Source organism: Spea bombifrons, chromosome 8 (genome assembly GCF_027358695.1).
Source record: "Spea bombifrons isolate aSpeBom1 chromosome 8, aSpeBom1.2.pri, whole genome shotgun sequence".
NCBI classification, from domain to species: Eukaryota; Metazoa; Chordata; class Amphibia; order Anura; family Pelobatidae; genus Spea; species Spea bombifrons.
Genome location: NC_071094.1, coordinates 1,994,383 through 2,012,241, shown reverse-complemented (window position 1 = coordinate 2,012,241; position 17,859 = coordinate 1,994,383). Strand labels below are relative to the sequence as shown.

Sequence of the window (17,859 nt, the reverse complement as noted above, 5' to 3'; positions counted from 1 at the left end):
TTCTTTTTTTTTTCATGGGAAAAGAATGAAGATTAAAAGGTACTCCGACTCTCTTGTTCTTTAACATGGGCCGGTAACGCAGTTTCTAAAAGAGATATTATTACGGTTTATAGGGTTCCGGCAAACTCTACGGAAGTCGACATATTGGGTCTTGAGGTCCTGGCGTGAAGCTCTCAACTGGAACTGAACAAAAAAAGAAGACGATTCCCTGGAGTGGTGACTTAATGATGGAAATCTCACGGTCTATGCAAGTTTCACAACGGCTGGGGGGCTAGACGGCAAGGGCAGACGACGATCCTTTCCACCAAAGAGGTCCAGACATGCTTAGCCAATGGGAATCTGAGAAGGACCGTGGTGGTATCACAGACTCGTCAACCCAGCGGCCAACTGAGAAGACGAGACCTGCAGAAAGGTTTAGGAGTCCTCCACACCAACCTTGATACACCTTGGGTTACCTTTAAAATGAGGTCCAAGTGTCTTCCCATAACATGGGTCAAGAATCCCATCCACGTCCTTCATGGATGAGTTAAGCATTCATCCTACTCTTAGACTTTCCTTAAACTCCTAATCCAATATGGCAGCTGATACACGAGAGACGAGCGGAGTTTGACAGAAAATGAAATTCTTGATGGAAGCTGTGATGGGAGCCGAGAAAGAGGAAAAACAAGTGTAGACAAGGAAAAGACGCACGGTGGAACATATTTCCGAAATTTCATAATCGTCTTCAAAATCGAGAGCATTGCTCAACTCAGCCCAGGTGTCTTCTGTCTGAGAATGGGCTGAATCGGGAGCCGCGCGGTACCTTACGGCATTAAAAACAAGAGGAGAGTATTACGAGGCCATTAACAGATAAATACATGGTGATGGCCAAGAAGAACCGCTTGCCCCGTCTCATCTGGCCTTTATGAATCACGTTTTACATATTAATAAGTTAGGAAAGCTTTATTTCCTAATTTAAAAAAAAAATTTCCAACATTCTTTTCAGAGAATGAAATCTTTTCCAGCCTCAAAAAAAAAATCAGATACATACATGCAATATATATAATATATAAAATTCCTCTATCATTATCAATTAGCTCAGAGCCCTGCTTTTGTGTTATAGCGACGACACGGAACGCCGCCGCCGACGTATCAAATCAGTATCAATCACTGAAAAGCTGAAAAGCGTTGGAAACTCTCGTCCAATCAGTAACGCGATAGGATTTTAAGCATCCCCGGAGCCGTGCGCAGGACCTCCGAGACATCTGACTTAAACCAGCCAGCGAGATGATAAAATGAGTCGCTCTAATCCTCGAGAAACACGCCGGCCGCAGCGAGAGGTTTTGCTGATGTCGATTTTCCTTCATCTCTGCCAAAATCGGACTCACAGTCTGCACCGTTTCCTCGTACCTCCCGGTGTCACCTTCCCCGTGTTTGGGAAAGAGACGCCTGGTCAAACAGTCTCCGTTGGCCAGTTCCTTGGTCGTTAAACCGCGTTACCGCCGTACGTAATTAGGGGGGGGGTCCATGTAGAGGTAGACAGGTCTGGGCTTCCCAGAAACCAAGGAAAATATCCTAAAATTAGATTAGTAACTGCGTAAACCGATAGGTAATCCTCGGAGCCGGCACTGAAACCGCTCTATTCCCGCAATATAGAATTTTCCTTTTTATTGCAGGTTTTCCAGTTTTTCATGGCAGCGTACAGACATTAAGCAGGAAAAAAGTCGTATGAGGCGGCGGGGTCAGTACCGGCGACGTCACAAGACGCTTCCCGGTGCAGAGCCGCAGGACGTGGCGGTAACCAACGCTAAGCGGCCAGGCCAGAATCCGCCACCGGTTCCACCACTATATGCATGGTTCATTTTAAATCAGCCATGTCCCATAAATTACCTGCTCTATGTTCATTCAACTTAATAAAAATCAGCAGAAAAATTCCTAGAAAGTAATTTTTTTTTAAATTAAAAAAATATATGTCTTCTGTTATTTGTTCCTGAGCGCCACTGAAATTCGCGGAAATATCCGGCACGCTAATCCCTGGAATCCTTTTTGATTTCACTTTTAATATAAAACTTGTCTTAAGAGTTCGTTCCAGCTAATTAAATTCTAAATGGGGCAGATATAATGATCCCGGGTTTAATAAAGAGCAGACCGGTGACCCCCGGAGGCTGACCTAAAATCGCAGAGCTTCTTCTCTGGTCTGGGGGTGGAATTTGTTTATTTAAGTTAATTTCAGTTAAATTGGGTTTAACATTTTAAACATAGCATGCAGTGAAAGACTGGCATGTTTCCAGAGGCGCTGTTTTGATAACTACAGGAAGTTGTTGCAAGACCTCACAGGAAGTGCAGCGTCCGTAGGAAAAACCATTCCCCCATTGGTAAAGAAAATATTTGTGTAACTTTCATACTGTAACAAATCGTTCCCCAATACAGTGCATCGACTGAATGCTCTCTTTAAATACTTTTTTAAACAGTTAGAAGCAAAGAAGGAAAAGCTTGGGGTGCGAGGATACACGCTTACCTCCGGAAGGATAGCTTTGAATACCGGCGCATCCATTAAGGTAATCTGGCTCTGAAAGGCAAAAAAAAAAAATTACTCCTTCTGTGAAATCTACAAAAATAACAACTTTAAAAAGCATTGCACACCCAAAAGACTATAAACAGAACAATGAAAGTCCCAAGTTCTACAAGCCTCTTGTTTAGCGTGGCCTCCAATGAAACATGCCACCCAAATTGGGGACTACAGGAGATTGGGTAGTCCCACAACCCCCCCCCCCCCACACACACACAGAATACTGGAGCAGGACATGATGGGACTGGATTGGGAAAAGGTTACCTGGCCATTATGCTAATAGAATTCTGGAAGGAGTGACCCAGAACCTTGGGGCTTCGGTAGAACAGAAGAAGAAGGACGATCGATACAAAAGTAAATAATAAAAACTTACAGCAAACTCCTCAGGAGTCACTTTCAACACATCGAACACCACGGCATCGTAGCTCTTATTGGCGTATTCAGAGCTCTGCCCGTCCACAGAGTCTGAGCTGCTGCTTTCCTGAAAGTCAAGAAGGAGACATCAGACGGCGGGTTCAACGCCGACACGTCAGCACTCAACATTATAAGGCATCTCCACCGCCCTCAACAACCCAACCTTCTCCCAAAGGGGTTCTGCACCTAGAATGAGGACCATCATTCAACAGGTTTATAAATCTGAGGATCTACAGATGGCCAAGGATCATGTTAAGCACTTTCAATGGATGCAATTCATTGGACGAGGACCGGAGCTGTATCGGAATTCCGGCTCACACACCTAGAACCTGTTTATTGGGGGATTATGAAGGCTAAACTACCAGGATATTCTGGGGTGATCCTTTGTTCAACTGCGCCTGTGAAAAAGTGGCGTTATTGGTTACCAAGGTAGGAGAAGCTGATCTTACGCAGACGTTATTAATTCTTGAGAACGTTCTCAAACTGATGTGCGGTCGGGGGGGGGTGTTTCCAATTTTCAATAAAAAAAAAGTCTCTAGCAGACGGATTGCGAAAACGTTAAATATTAAAGAGTCCCTGAATAAAAAGAATTCCCTCAATACTGGAATTCTGAAGACATCTAAATGTTAATCTTCGCCCATAAATTACGAGACATGTTACCATTCCGATAGCGCTGGATACGTCGCGACAAACTGAATAGAGCTTTAGAAATCGGCTTAAATTATGCGCTGTGTATTAAATTGGTTTAACCTGGGCTCCCTTGGGCCGACATTGCGAAAGAACTTTGCGTGAGTCAACATTCCGTCTGTGTAAGCGGTTCTTCTTACGCTCGCCATGTTTAACACAAGGCGACTTGCCAAATCTTATGAAATACATATTAAAAAAAAAAATGGATTCCCACGTCAATATTTCCAATATGGCGGCGTCTGCATCAGCAGCCTTCCTGGAATTTACATTAAGGGAAGAGTTTAAATAGCCGCGCAACATCAAGACGGACGGCTCGTAGAATGAAGCCTCTGTCAGCCAATCCCAAGATAGTAAAAAAAAGACATTAAATTTAATGTTTAGGATAAAAAAAAGCTGTCTTTGGGGAGGAAGAGTGAATCTTTGTGTGCGTTTACACACGAGGGCGGCACCGTGAAGCGACACATTGTATCGAGACGTCATGCGGCGACCGGCAAATTGCACTTTCCCGTACAGTCATTTTCTCCAGTTTAAAAATACGTCAATAGGACATTCATCGAGCTCGGGTTTTTTTCCCCAATAGCCTGAGGTTTATCTGAGGTTTTAAAAATAAGTAGTCAGCGGCTCAAGTACACCTTACCTGCATTTCAAGAGCACGTCATTCCCGTCTCCCGAATTCTAAAGGAAAGAACGCGGACGCCCATAAAAGAGCAGGGAAATCTAATATAATAATATATCTATATATTTATATATATATATAAATAAAATATATCTATCTATATATATATATATATATATATATATATATATATATATATATATATATATATATATAGATAGAGAAAATATAAATTTATTACATTAAATCGGGTTTTCCTTGCCCTTTCTTGGCTTTCTTAAAGCAACAGTAGCTTTTTTAAAAAAAAAAAAAATCGGTTGGTATCCATTCACCGTTCAAAATGTTCCCCCGGTGCCGTTTCTTTATCGTAATTGTTTTCAGAAATCTGATAATAGGGGATTATTACAGAAAAATAAAAATGAAGAACAAGTATAAACAATAATTCAAATAATAAATAATGCGTTATTCATATACATCAATAATATATATGTAAAAATTCTTAAAAAAATTTAATATTGATGTATATTATTTTTTTATTTGATTTATTGTTAATATTTGTTCATTTTTATTTTTCTGTAATACGACCAACGACTGATTAAGGTTTGAGTCTTCACAGCAAGAAAAACGGGTGACTAGACGGGGGCCGGATGGGGCCGGTCTGCTGGGAACTCCTAGTTTTTTGGGGGGGTTTTATGTTTACGACTAATGATTATGCTTTTAAATTTTCCCTGCCGGGTTTGCTTGTCCGCTTCTTGCTAACATCTAAAGAGGCATTACTGCCCATTAATGCCAACAGTTGGCCCAGATCTCCGAGGAACACTTTGTTTCTCTCGTGGATCCCAACGAACATTCATTCCGAGCGCAGCTGTGCCGAACAAAACGTTATTTAAATAAAAGTAACATATTGTTTACAAGAACGAAGGAATCTCGGGCATAAGATTAGACGGTATTCCTTCTAGCACAAGCTGAGAAACTTCTGTTCTGGATAACTTCACAAAGTTTTGCCAAATTAGGGGCCTTTTGATCCAGTAGCTGAAATATCGAGAAGGCCCTAGTCGGCCATTAAGGGGAGAAAACGCTCTCTCTGGACTTCTCGCCCTTTTATTGTCGAATAAAGAAGGATAAAGCAGGGGTTTTACAAGCAGTAAAGCATCCCTCTATTTACAGACTCCAAAGACGAGCGTTTTCATTGGTTAGATGCATGCGTTGAGATATACGGTTCTGCATGCGTATGGGGCCGGCCGGAAACAATGTTACAGAGTAATACGAACACCTATGGGTGCCAGGAGGGCAGGTAATACCAAGTGGCCCCATCTGCCCCTCAGAAACTCATACACACTAGCATACATATTTACACACACACTCATGCTAACACACATACCGACACTAACACTTACACATTCATGCTAACACACATACACTCTTACATACACACACATGCACCCTCCCTTACCCTCTCTCACTCTCTCCTTCCTCCCCTCACCCCTTAAACATGGGAGCAATTGCCTCCATACCCCATCCTAGGGCCAGCCCACTCCTGTGCGGAACACTTTATGTACCAAAGGGGTGCTCAGTACATCCTATGTTGGTGAGAGGGTTAACAGTTTGGGGCATATTATCTCCAAATCAATAAAAGTAAATATACAAATATACAGAAATACTGAGCGGATTGAAGCCAGTGGCTTTCAGGAAATATTATTCAGAGCTCCCGGAGAATGGCGGCTGTAAATCATTTTTTGTTTTGCGTTTCACTTGGCACCGGCGGACTCGGCGGAGGCCAAAATAAGCTTGTTACCGATGTTTGCCCTCGGCGGCTCAGAGCGTCTCGGCGTACCTCTGCAGAGGTGACCGTCACCCCGGCCATCAGCTCATTCCTCTTATACATACTCCCCCCGGGGGACGACGGGAGATCACAGAGACCTCAGGCGCTGACCGACCATGACAGACGGAGATTACCTGCAGGATGAAATAAAAAATAAAAAGAGGCTGTTAGTGGCGCAGACACAGGAGTTTTTCAACGGGGGGGGGCCAGATTGGCCCCCCGTCTATCCTGCTGTAAAGACTCAAACCTTAATCAGTCGTTGGTCTCGTCTTAGATTCAGGAGCCGTATGTCTATCCCATGCATGTTTAATACCCTCACTGTATTACCCTCTACCACTTCTGCTGGGAGGCTGCTCCCCTTATCTACCTTCCCTACAGCTAAATGGAAAAAGGGCTGTAGCAGCTCAGCAGAGCGGTCAGCTTACATGCCAACGGTTTCTATTCTTGGTCGTTCCTTCTTTCCACCAAAACTGTTCCAAGTGTTGTCAGTTGAGTATCAGATACTCCACTGGGAAAGAAAACATACGGGGCTCCCATCAGGCATACAGAGGGTTAATGGGACTTAATTAGAGACCCCGATGTAACAATGAGAAACACATGAATACATCAAACATAGCGGATTCCCAGCCGGGGTCTGCGCAGCGTATGGAGCCTTCCAGACACTAACCATTCCCCCAGCATGTATGACCGCCTGCGACCCCGTGACCTCCGTCAAACATATAGAATTTAACTTAAAAAATAAGGCGCTCGGATCTACAGATGGTAACATATTTAGCAATGTAAGGAACCTTTACCTTAGTGAGAGGGTGCTACATAAGTTGAACAGCTTCCCAGCAGAGGTGGTAGAGGCTAATATTAATTATAGGTCCCTATTGGGTAAATGGCTCAAATTGTGTTTTTTAATAACTTAAATCTCGTCAGTGTGAATTTCATGGTATAACCGGCAAACGACGGGCATGCAGACCGGGCGCGGCTGTTTACCCCCACTTCGAAAATCAAGATTTATATCTAAAAACGCAAAATGTGGGGCACGAGACCAGAACGGGTAACATAGTGGCCAAAAGTCATGGTTTTATCAAGGCAGTCCTGAATTTGACCGGTTTCTGGAAGATGCACAAAAAGGGGCTGTACTAGGGTATTTAAATGGGCATGACATGATGTCACCACCCACCTATCACGACGCTCCTACATTTTTAAAAGCCGGTAAGCGTTTGTTTTGTTCATCCGGGGGTCGCCCGAGGCGCAAAAACGCAACAAAACAAATAAAAAGAAACGTATTGCGCCAGAAGTTACTCAATTCTCCAAAACAATAGAAGATCATGTGACCGGGAGACCCGCAGACCTGCTGAGCCGAGCGAGTCACATGACCCCCCCCGACCGTCATCCCGCCAGTCTTCTGACACCAATAAATGAATCCCATACGGAGGGTCCATCACCCTGCGCGGAGCACCAGAGACGAAGTAAACAGCTCGACGCACCGTGGAACCGAGCCAACGGAGAGAAGATGAAAAGGAGGAAAAAAAATATTTGCCGGCAGATCGGCCCCCGTCGGCCCCCGTCTAGTCGCCCGTTTCTCCTGCTGTAAAGACTCAAACCTCAGTCAGTCGTTGGTCATTCGTCCGTCTCGCCCATCTCTAGAACTATAAAATGACCCCCGCCTGATGGAAACCTTTCGGGGTTTGTTTCCAGTAATTTGGAAAACACCTCAATGGGGAAGCTAAAAAAGGTCTAAAATGGCAATTTTGTGAACTGTGACAATTCTGGGTGCAATTAAACCAAAAACAGGGCAATGGAAGTCCTGGTGGTGTCCCTTTAAGGCTAGAGCAGCGTTTGGCATCGCGCATGGATGCCCTCCGAGAACAGGTGCAACTTTATCAGCTACTGTTTTTAGAAAGTTCCCCCTCCCAGCCCTAAAACCGGCCACGAGACAGCTGTGTCTGTGCCCCCCCACAGCGTCAAATACCCCTCCTTACAACATCAAGATACATTTAAAGGCAAATCCCCCCCAATTCCACCTACCCCACTTCCAAGAGCGCCGCGGTATTTCCGGAGCCCATTTCCCCCATATTTGCCGTGATTTTTATTAATGTCTAATTTCATTTTTCCTGCCGTTATTTCAGTAAGTTTAATAAAACCAACAAGGCTTTATCTTACTGCATCCCACTATAATCCAAATACGTCATAACCTAGAAAGCCCCTTTTAACCCATTTCTGCCGCCGAAGTTATAATGTCGCTCATGTTCGGCTTTTCCATTAAACGTCATTCAGTTAACGATACTCTGTGTTACTCTACTGGGGGAACGAACGCACAGAAACCGGGGGGAACGTCTGTTTATCGTACCGTTTCACAATAGCACCATCTAGTGGTCATACGGGGTAATAACATGCAGTGATTTTTGTGTGTGTTGGGGGGGGGGGACACGTCCGTTTATTGCGAGATGGATATGTGGTGCAGAAAGGGCTAGTCCAGCACTCACCCATGACGTGATTTGGCAAGTAATCGTAAATCTTTATACTGGAAAGCGATGAGGCATCTGTAAGGGTCTCGAGCGGCCGTCAGGGTGATCTGGAAAACAGGATCAGTTTGTGTTTCAGTCTCTTAAATTCACTAAGAAACAAATTACCCCCAGCACAGCGCGGCAAGTAATTACCTACAAATACATATATATATCCTACTATAAAGACTCAAACATTAATCATTCTCGGGTCTCATCTTAGATTCAGGAGCCGTATGTCTATCCCATGCATGTTTAATACCCTCACTGTATTACCCTCTACCACCTCTGCTGGGCGGCTGTTCCACTTATCTACCATCCTCTCAGTAAAGTAAAACTTCCTTCCAGCCTCTGACCCTCTAGTGTTAGATTCCGGTCTCTTGTTGTAACTTTTCTCCTCCTTTGAAAAAAATTCCCTCCCGTCCTTTATTAAATCCATTTATTTATTTAAATGTCTCTCTCTCTCTCTCTCTCTCTCTCTCTCTCTCTCTCTCTCTTCTCTCCCATTCATTCCCTCTCTCTTCTCTCTCATTCATTCTCTCTCTTCTCTCCTATCCCTTCTCTATGTGTGTAGCTATACATTTATTCCTGGTAAATTGCTACAATCCATTTGGGACAGGGGGGGGGTCTGTCTAATCCTGCGGTAGATCTCAGCAGGTCAGGTGAGGATATTATTCTTTCAAGTGACTCAAGAACCCGAAGCCTTAGAAGTATCTGGAAGCTCCATGACAACCTCAAGACCGACAACACAAGGTTTGCAGGTAAGAAGCGCTTTCTGTTGTTAAGCAAACTTTCCCAACACCCAAGAGCCAGCATTCCCAACCCAGACGGCTTTCTAATCGTCGGCACTAAACACAAAGACGGATCTCTGCTTTCTGCTGGGCTTCGGGACCCGGAGAGCGGACTATGAAGACCCTTTTGCAGAAGGCACGGCCAGATCTCCGCAGAAGGTTCTAATCTGGAACATCAAGGAACTCAGAAACTCCTCCAAAAAGGTAAAACAAAGAGGTCTCTTCAATAATCTATAGATTTCAACTCATCTACAAAACCATAATTGTGAAGATTTAATCTCTTTGAGCTTCTCCTGTAACATTTTATTATTAATGAATAAACTCAAAAACCTCCAATCCGGATGATTTAATAATCGCCAAATTCTATGGACCTACACCCCGTATTATGCTCTGGTGAGCCACGGACGCAGCTACACACTTTGTCTTCTCTGGTTCCTACGCAAATAAGTTGTATTAATTATTATTATAACTTGCAGAGTCTCCGACCTCTCACAGCTTCATAATAGTAAAATAACAATTATAACATTTTATGTATACAATCTCATTGCTTTCAAGTTTTCAAAAAGCCAGTTACAGGCACAATGAGTAATGTACATGTCGGCCGGCTGCAGTTCTACCCTCCACCTGCAGGGGGTGGCAGCGCGCTGACAATTTTAACGGGAAGCAGTAATAAATGGGATTATTTGTTTCAGTTCCACAAACATACACCAGGGGGCGCTCACAGCAGTCAGAGATCAGTTAATGGAAGTTAACCGATGAACTGCTGGGTGTTTCAATAATGTCATGGGTGGAAACAAACTGAATTTAAAAGCCACAAAGACATTACAAAAACTAAAGTTATTTGGGATTCATGAGATTTATCCATCCCTTATTCTCTTTAACCCTCTACAGGAAGAATATGGCAAATCCCCCGAGGGATTCCGGTGCCCACGTGGTGAAGATACAGCAGGTATACTGGGCGAGAGACGCGGCTGAAGATGGTATGGTCCAGCATGGCGCTACCTGTGTGGCTAAAGTGGAAGAGCAAGTCGAGTATCACGACACGGACACGTATGACCTCGCCAGCCACGGTGCGTGGCTGAGTAAGATCGGGGGAGATTGGAGGCTGATTGTGGAGCAGAGCGGGCAGCAGAAGACACCTTTTACTGACCAAACCAACCGGAACCGCCCTCTCAGCGGGAATTGGGAAATTAACGGAAAATCAGGGAAAAAAGTAGATTTGATGGAAAGAAAACAACCGAGACGGGACCTCGAGACGCAACGCAGCCAAGGAACTTCCAAGACAGACGGCAGCAACGTCTCGGCAGGTGGAGACATCAAGGCGAGAAACTCGCTGACCTGCTACGAGCTGCTGGACGAAAGGGAGATCGTTGAGTATCTGTCGAGGGTTTTAGGTCACGACGGAGAGTTTAACGTAACGACGGTGAGGGACTTTTTAGAAACTGCCGGAATCCGGCATTACGAAGGTTTCCTCGACACGAGGCAGGTGACCTACAAGCTGGGGGACCTGTACACCATCGTCTTAACCACCGACCCGGCTACCTCCAGAAAGGTGGCGACGGTGTCTCTGGAAGTCGAAATCGAGAAGGTTACGGAAGGGTTTCAAAGACTGGAACGGCTGGCAAGCGATCTTAATCTTCAACTAAAAAACAAGTGATTTATCCCTAAAAACACGACTGACGGACCCCGAGAAAAAAAAATGAGATGAATAATTGGGCCAATCCAATATTTATTGATACATTGTAAAAATAAACGTCAATATTTTTTACTTAAGTCGAATGCCTGATTTGTTTGGACAACAAAGACAAGGATTTACCAAGACTTTTTTGTGTGAATTTGTGGCCTTTGGCAGCTATTAAATATAACAGAGTGAGGCATCTACAAGAAGAATAATGGAGTTTATTTATAAAGCTGTTTCTATACACATTATCGGGGCTTTTAGGGCTGTAGAACCCTGCGATCCCCTCATACCCAGCAAACATTCTGACCTCCTAGAAAAGAGGGGGCATCAGGGGAGAGGAGAGGGGCGTGAGGGGAAGGAAAGAGGTACACATGAGAAGAAAGAGGGACATCTGAGCAGAAAAGGGAGGCACAGAGAGGACAGAGGGACAAAGATGAAGAAAGAAGGGCATCAAGGAAAGAAAGAGGGGCACAGGGTTTTGGGAGAGAGACTGATCAAACTTGGCAGGCGTGTTTTTCCCCCGTGTATTACATATATTCGCACGTAAACATGTTTCCTGTACAAACACCGGTAGACACTGATACGCACCAATCCCCAGACCTTTTAAACAAGTTTTTGTTGTCAGACAGGTTCCACCCCACAGATCTCGGTGTAAACAGAACCCTCTTTCTTCAAGATGACTTAAGGATAAGATACTTTCACCGGTCAAAGACAGAAACTAGACGGCCATGACCTCATAGTAACAATGTAACCAAGAAGGACACGCCAACTGTGCCCACTGGCTCCGCCCACATTTTAACTCCACGCGAAAACGGTTTAAATGAGAAAAGAGTTACGAGTCCAGGAGAAAAAAAAAAAACTCAATTCATGCAGGACTCCGAGAAATACCCCTTAAGAGTTAAAGAAGAAGGGGTTAAAGGAAGCATCAGAAATACAATTTTAATGCAATTCAGTTAGATGTGAGTTCTTTTTATTTTTTTCCAGGCTTTTATTACCTAAAAACTAATTTTCTGGCTTCTACAGCATCAACCTATCAGAGCCTGACATTTGTCACATGACATTTGAGCATTCCTGGAAAATTAATGAAAGAGAACACCATTTACGTGATTATTATTATTAGTATTTCTGGGAAGGGTTTGGGGCGTCCAGCAGCGCGAGGGATGTATTTGGAATACGGCATCCGGCTGTAAAAGTGTTAAATTCAGCAGAGTCGGTGGAACTGCAGTCTGTAAAGCGAGGCGTGGAAGGCGTTAAAGGTCGGCTCTCCGGCTCTCGCTGCGCTGCGGGCATCCCAGGGAGAAGGTTTTATAGCCGCTATAAGTAAGCAGAGCCGCACACACTGGAGCCATTTACCTCTCGCCTGCCATTAAAGATGGGGGAGGAAAAAAGATTTAAAGTCTGGGATTTTGGCCCCGCAGATTTCTGGCTTATTTCTAAATATTTCTGAAAACCTACCACATCGTTTAACGAACCCGGAGCCGGCAGGGAAATAGAGTTTCTTTATATGTTGTCTTGTAAGGATAAAAAAACAAACATGTTGGGGGGGGGTGCAAACATTTGCATTTAGCCTAGCTTCTGGGTGGTAGATAAGTGGAACAGCCTCCTGAAAGACGAGACCAACGACTGGTTAAGAAAGAACGGGCCAGATGGGGTTAATCTGCGGGCAGGTTCTATATTTCTATGAAACAAGAGAGATGGCGGATAGAGTAGATGGATGGAAGTCATCCCTTCATCCTCTGTCTGTTCCCCATTCATTTAACTTTCATTAGTAAACGCAGAGGATCAGAACGGTTCGTTAATGAAATGGAAACGACACTTTACTGGAGTCGTCCATCATGACCTGATTCACATAGTTATTCCTCCCCAATAATTTGCCATTTGTGGTAGAAGCTATGACCTGGCGGAGGAGGAGAGAAGAAAAGAGGTGAAGACAAGACAGACGGAGGTAACGGTTAGGCAATCAGGCTCAAGACGGACACCTTAAAGAGTAAAATAGTCCCTAAATATATCACATGATAAATATATAAAATTATAGACTAAAAAAACTAAATTTACTTTAAAAAGAGAATAATTCCAGATTTTTTCCCTCTTTCCATTCTGAGAATAATCTCTCTCTTTAGTCTGGACGGTAGCCGGACTCTGAAATCCCCCGTGATTGTCTTAACTCGGGATTACAATGAAAATCTAATCATCGACGCGGAAAAGACGACGCGGCCGCCGGATTCCGAAAGAGCGAAAAAGACAAGCGGTCCTTCAAGACCTGGGTAACCTCGGAGCGGACGCACGTCGCACGCACCCGACGGATACATTCATCGCGGGAAAACGGGTCCTAAAGTCATTTAACAGAAAACGCGTCGGGCAGCGAGTGTCGCCTTTTCATTCCACTACCCGTAACACTGAGTGTTTACTCCACCCTCAGGTTTAATGAGCCGGAGAACGCTAATAAAGTCACAAACAAAAAGCTCTGCAAAATATAAGTGGAACTTCGCCTTTAATAGAGTCAAGACAAGATACCCAACGCAATGTTAGCTTCCTGAATTAAGATACATCATTCAGACGATACAATGTTACAATAACAGCCTCCGACAACCCAAACCTAGGGTCTTATCGATCACAGGTGTCGCTGGAAGGTATATATATATATATATATATATATATATATATATATATATATGTAAAAGGTTATGGATGTCTTTGGAAATTGCAGTTGCACACGTTCACCACTAGATGACAGTGAAGCAGAATCAGTTACCCGATGCGTTTTTTGGTTGAACTTTTTGCACATTTGGATTCGCACAAATTTTAACAAACTTTGTAAATTTCATTAATTTGTTCGAACGTCTGAAGGGGGGAGGAAGCCTCAACAAAATGAAAACGAAAGTGAAGGAGAAAGCTCTGTCTCTGACAACCGCTACTGCGTCTCCGCTTCCCCCGTCTCTGTCTGCATTCTTCTCTCCTCGAAGATAGTGAGAGCGATCAAGAAAAAAAAAAAAAACACCATTTTTTTTTTATAAACAAAAAAAGTTCTCTGAACCAAAAGGGAAGTAAACGAAATTAGTTGCCGAAAACCGAATGGACCAAAATTGAAAGAAAAAAAAAAAATAGCCGTTTTTGGCCCTCGTGCTCCCGCCTAATGTGTAGGGATAGACGACCGCATGGTTCTCATTGTGAATATATGAGACTATGCCCCGAGTCATGTGTTATTTATAACAGCGCAGGTAGCACGAGAGGCGCTGATGTTATCCATCAACCTTATCAGCCGCCATCATTCCCTACGGTCAGCGACCAAACCATCCTCATTGCTCAAGTTCCATACATTCCTCCATACCTCAAATTATCCGCATGCCGCTGACACGGACCTAAATCTATGCAGAAATGTTACTTATGCACCAAAAGACACAAAAGGTTCACCAATCAGTCGCTGCCTGGCGTTTATACAGCTGGAAACTAAAGATACAAAGACCAAAGCGGAAGAGACGCTCCGAAATTCCCCATGGAAAGAACCAACGGACTGACCACGTGGGGGGTTTGCTGCCGCAGAACACAGTTCATGATACTCAAACAATTTGGGGTTTTCTAGGGGGAAAAAAAACCTCAAAAATACTAATTTTATTGTCCATGCCTCGAATTCCATAATCTGGAACACAGGCATCCTTCTAGAACCCCAACGCATTTCACCCACCATCACCATTACTTTAATGCAGCTACTAGGTGTTGGATCTATATAATTATTTATCACAATGAAGATAATAGGGCTTCTTTATAATGTATTTTCTGTGAGCGCGGCTGTGAGACCCTCTCCAGCTGCGTTCCCAGTCCACGCTTCCAGCCGGGTTCTCACCGTATAGAAGTCTTTTTAGGTCACTAAATAAAAACTTCTCTGCAGGATCTCGCGTCTGAAACGTCGGGCAAGATAAGTCGATGAGCGAAACCCGGATGACCAGCCCCGAAAAACTCTACAGGAAGCAAATCCGCTAAACCAGTTTGACCAGAACACGATCCCCGTCTTCTCCAAACCGGTGCCGTCTAACAAGTCACATTCCGCGCCTAAGGGTACCGCAGAACTGGGATATCCCTTTAAGTAAAACACGTGTCCGTTACTCATGGATCTCAATGCCCGCTACTCCAACCTTAATCAGTCGCTGGTCTCGTCTTAGATTCAGGAGCCGTATGTCTATCCCATGCATGTTTAATACCCTCACTGTATTACCCTCTACCACTTCTGCTGGGAGGCTGTTCCCCTTATCTATCACCCTTGCAGTAAAGTAAAACCTTCTGTTCCATCTAAGCCTCTGTAAGGGTGGTGGAGAAAACGCTCTGATAAAACCGGCCACGCCGCGTCTACGGGGCGACCCACACCTTCTGCTCCGTCAAACGAAACGTCTTAAAAGTAACATAAAAACTACATTTAAATAAATAAATACGCATTCCAGGTGTAAATAACCACTAGTCAAGGATTGGGTGACGACCGGTTTTAGGGCCATTACAGCAAGTCCCTACATAGAATCTCCACGACAGAGATGAAGGGGTTAATATTCCTAGGGTCTCTTTCACAAAGTTCCGGGGTGGCAGAAAACTTGGAAATACTGCCATCGCTGGGAACAGACGGGATTTGCCCCCCCGAGGCTCTAGATACGGCAGCTGATCCCGCGGTCGTCCTGCCCGGTTATACCCCTTTCCTCAACCACCTGTATCCACTTACCCCGAGACATAGTTACACGGGGTGAAATAATAATAACAGTCAACCTTCCTGAGACCATGCTGACCCCGTAGAAAACCCCAAATTAGACCTTTGTCCAATATTTTGTACACAATTTGTCCAAAATCATTGACTTCAAGGCAACAAGAAAACTCAATGAGTAGAAGATGCTTTGCTCCAGAAGACGGCAAGGAAGGGGTGAAAACGGTAACTTTTATGGCTTAATTTCTCGGATGGGTCTGGAAACAAAGATCTCCGGGACGTTGACACCAAACGAATTAATGATTTTCAAAACGCTCTGAAATCCAGCATAACGAGACTATTACTGGGATCTCGTGAGGATACCTTGGATGCTTTGTTCTGCCCTTTGATGTGAGTTCTTGGCCGTTCAATACCCATCCCCATGACGCAGGCGCCACGTAACAGCTTGTTTGAGCACGTTTAAGCTTAATTCATTAAATACGGGCTAATTGCACTTTTGTGCATGTCTGGTCTTGGTCACTGAACGGTCATGTAGTCCCAGAAATATTCATAACATCAGAACCTGCTTCGATACACGTTCGATCTAATCCAAATTTCCCAAACTGCTTAGACCCTCTTCGATCAGGACGTGCGTCTAAGCAGCTTTGATTATTTGGGAGGAAAAGGGCGTTCTGCAGCCTCGGAGGGGTCATTTCTGGAAAGACCATGTGGTCGCCGGTCAATGGAGGCCACGGAGCTCTGTGTCTTCGAGAGTATTGATGAGCTTCTAAACGCTCTAATTGTTAAACACATCTTTGTACAGCTAAGCATAACATTTCCTCCATCGGGTCATCAGTTACAGAAACAGATATGTTTATGACCGTTTCTTCTGTTGAAGATTTTATCCAAGCGACAGAGTTGACGAGTCTTATCTCCATTGTCACGATCAGTAAATCTTTACCTAAAGCTGAAAAACTATCCTGCTTCCTTCTAGCTGTCTCGGGGAACTCTCACCAACTAAGCAGTAGACATCAGAAGTCCCTAACACATGGGGCCACATGGGAGCTATGCCAACATGTACCCCAAGTCCCTAACACATGGGGCCACATGGGAGCTATACCAACATGTACCCCAAGTCCCTAACACATGGGGCCACATGGGAGCTATGCCAACATGTACCCCAAGTCCCTAACACATGGGGCCACATGGGAGCTATGCCAACATGTACCCCCTGTTAGAAGGCATGTAGATGCTGGTAAAGCCAGAGAGATGCATCCCCCCCCCCGTTTGTGTTTCCATAATTTATACAGCGGAGGAGACACGAGCTTCTCCCGCTACCCCCTCACGTTCCCTTAGCCGAGAGCATTTTTCCAGTTGCCATGGCGACTGTAACAATATATTTCGAGGAGGCGCTGAATAGAGACAGGCAGGGGGAGCTCATCTTTTGGCCCCTGCGGTTTTGTAGCGAGTCAGATGCAAACAATCCCGACAGACGTTTATTTTTGGAGATTCAGAAGTTTCTAAAAAACCTCCATTAAGGACGAGATTTTTTTTAAATCATGTACGTCCATAGAGCTCTCAGAGTAAAAAGAGAAGGAAACGAACTATGATTCCCACAATCCGGGGAAACGTTCGAGTTTAAAGAACAACAACAAAAAAATACTTTGTACAATAAAAGTTACGAATACAACTTCTGGATGGAAACAAAAGTAACAAGAGGGGAAAAGTAACAAAAAGATATCGAGAAGGGGATTAAACATGCGCGGGATAGACATACGGCTCCTGAATCTAAGACGGGACCAACGACTGATTAAGGTTTGAGTCTTTACAGCAGGAGAAATGGGCGACTAGACGGGGGCCAAATGGGGCCGATCTGCCGGCGGGTTCTATATAAAAAAAAAAAAAAAAAAAAAAAAAAAAAAGGTTTAAAGGCCACGGGCTGGGACCACGTTCCACCGCAGCTTCCGGTTCACAATCTGTGATTTGACGCCTCGGAGCCGTCCGCTGTCCTGGGAAGGCACCCAGCAGAGATCAGATTTTCATTACGGGGTCTTTAAGGGGCAAATAATATAAGAGAACGGGGGAGACAGTCGCCCCACCGCCTGGAGGTTAAAATCCCAAACGTGAATCTGGGGCAGCCGGGAG

The 17,859-nt window shown here is 44.4% G+C and overlaps 2 protein-coding genes across 3 annotated transcripts in view; one reads left to right on the top strand and one right to left on the bottom strand.

The window, feature by feature from the left end:
* Nucleotides 1-17,859, bottom strand: part of RALGPS1 (Ral GEF with PH domain and SH3 binding motif 1) — a 114,269-nt gene that overhangs the window by 89,514 nt on the left and 6,896 nt on the right. For both annotated transcript variants that reach the window (XM_053472483.1, XM_053472484.1), the window contains exons 2-5: nucleotides 8,565-8,653; nucleotides 6,100-6,221; nucleotides 2,922-3,029; nucleotides 2,498-2,548 (exon numbers count right to left, since the gene is read on the bottom strand). In XM_053472483.1, coding sequence (XP_053328458.1) covers nucleotides 2,498-2,548; nucleotides 2,922-3,029; nucleotides 6,100-6,150 — 210 coding nt within the window. In that variant the 5' untranslated portion in view covers nucleotides 6,151-6,221; nucleotides 8,565-8,653. The remainder of the gene's footprint in view (nucleotides 1-2,497; nucleotides 2,549-2,921; nucleotides 3,030-6,099; nucleotides 6,222-8,564; nucleotides 8,654-17,859) is intronic.
* Nucleotides 9,484-11,044, top strand: LOC128502630 (uncharacterized). Its single transcript, XM_053472486.1, has 2 exons — nucleotides 9,484-9,577; nucleotides 10,265-11,044. The coding sequence occupies exon 2, from the start codon at nucleotides 10,272-10,274 to the stop codon at nucleotides 11,028-11,030; it is 759 nt and encodes a 252-aa protein (XP_053328461.1). The 5' UTR covers nucleotides 9,484-9,577; nucleotides 10,265-10,271; the 3' UTR covers nucleotides 11,031-11,044.

Excerpts from the sequence above, each read along its gene's own strand:
- LOC128502630 (XM_053472486.1), top strand. The coding sequence starts at position 10,272 with ATGGCAAATCCCCCGAGGGATTCCGGTGCCCACGTGGTGAAGATACAG.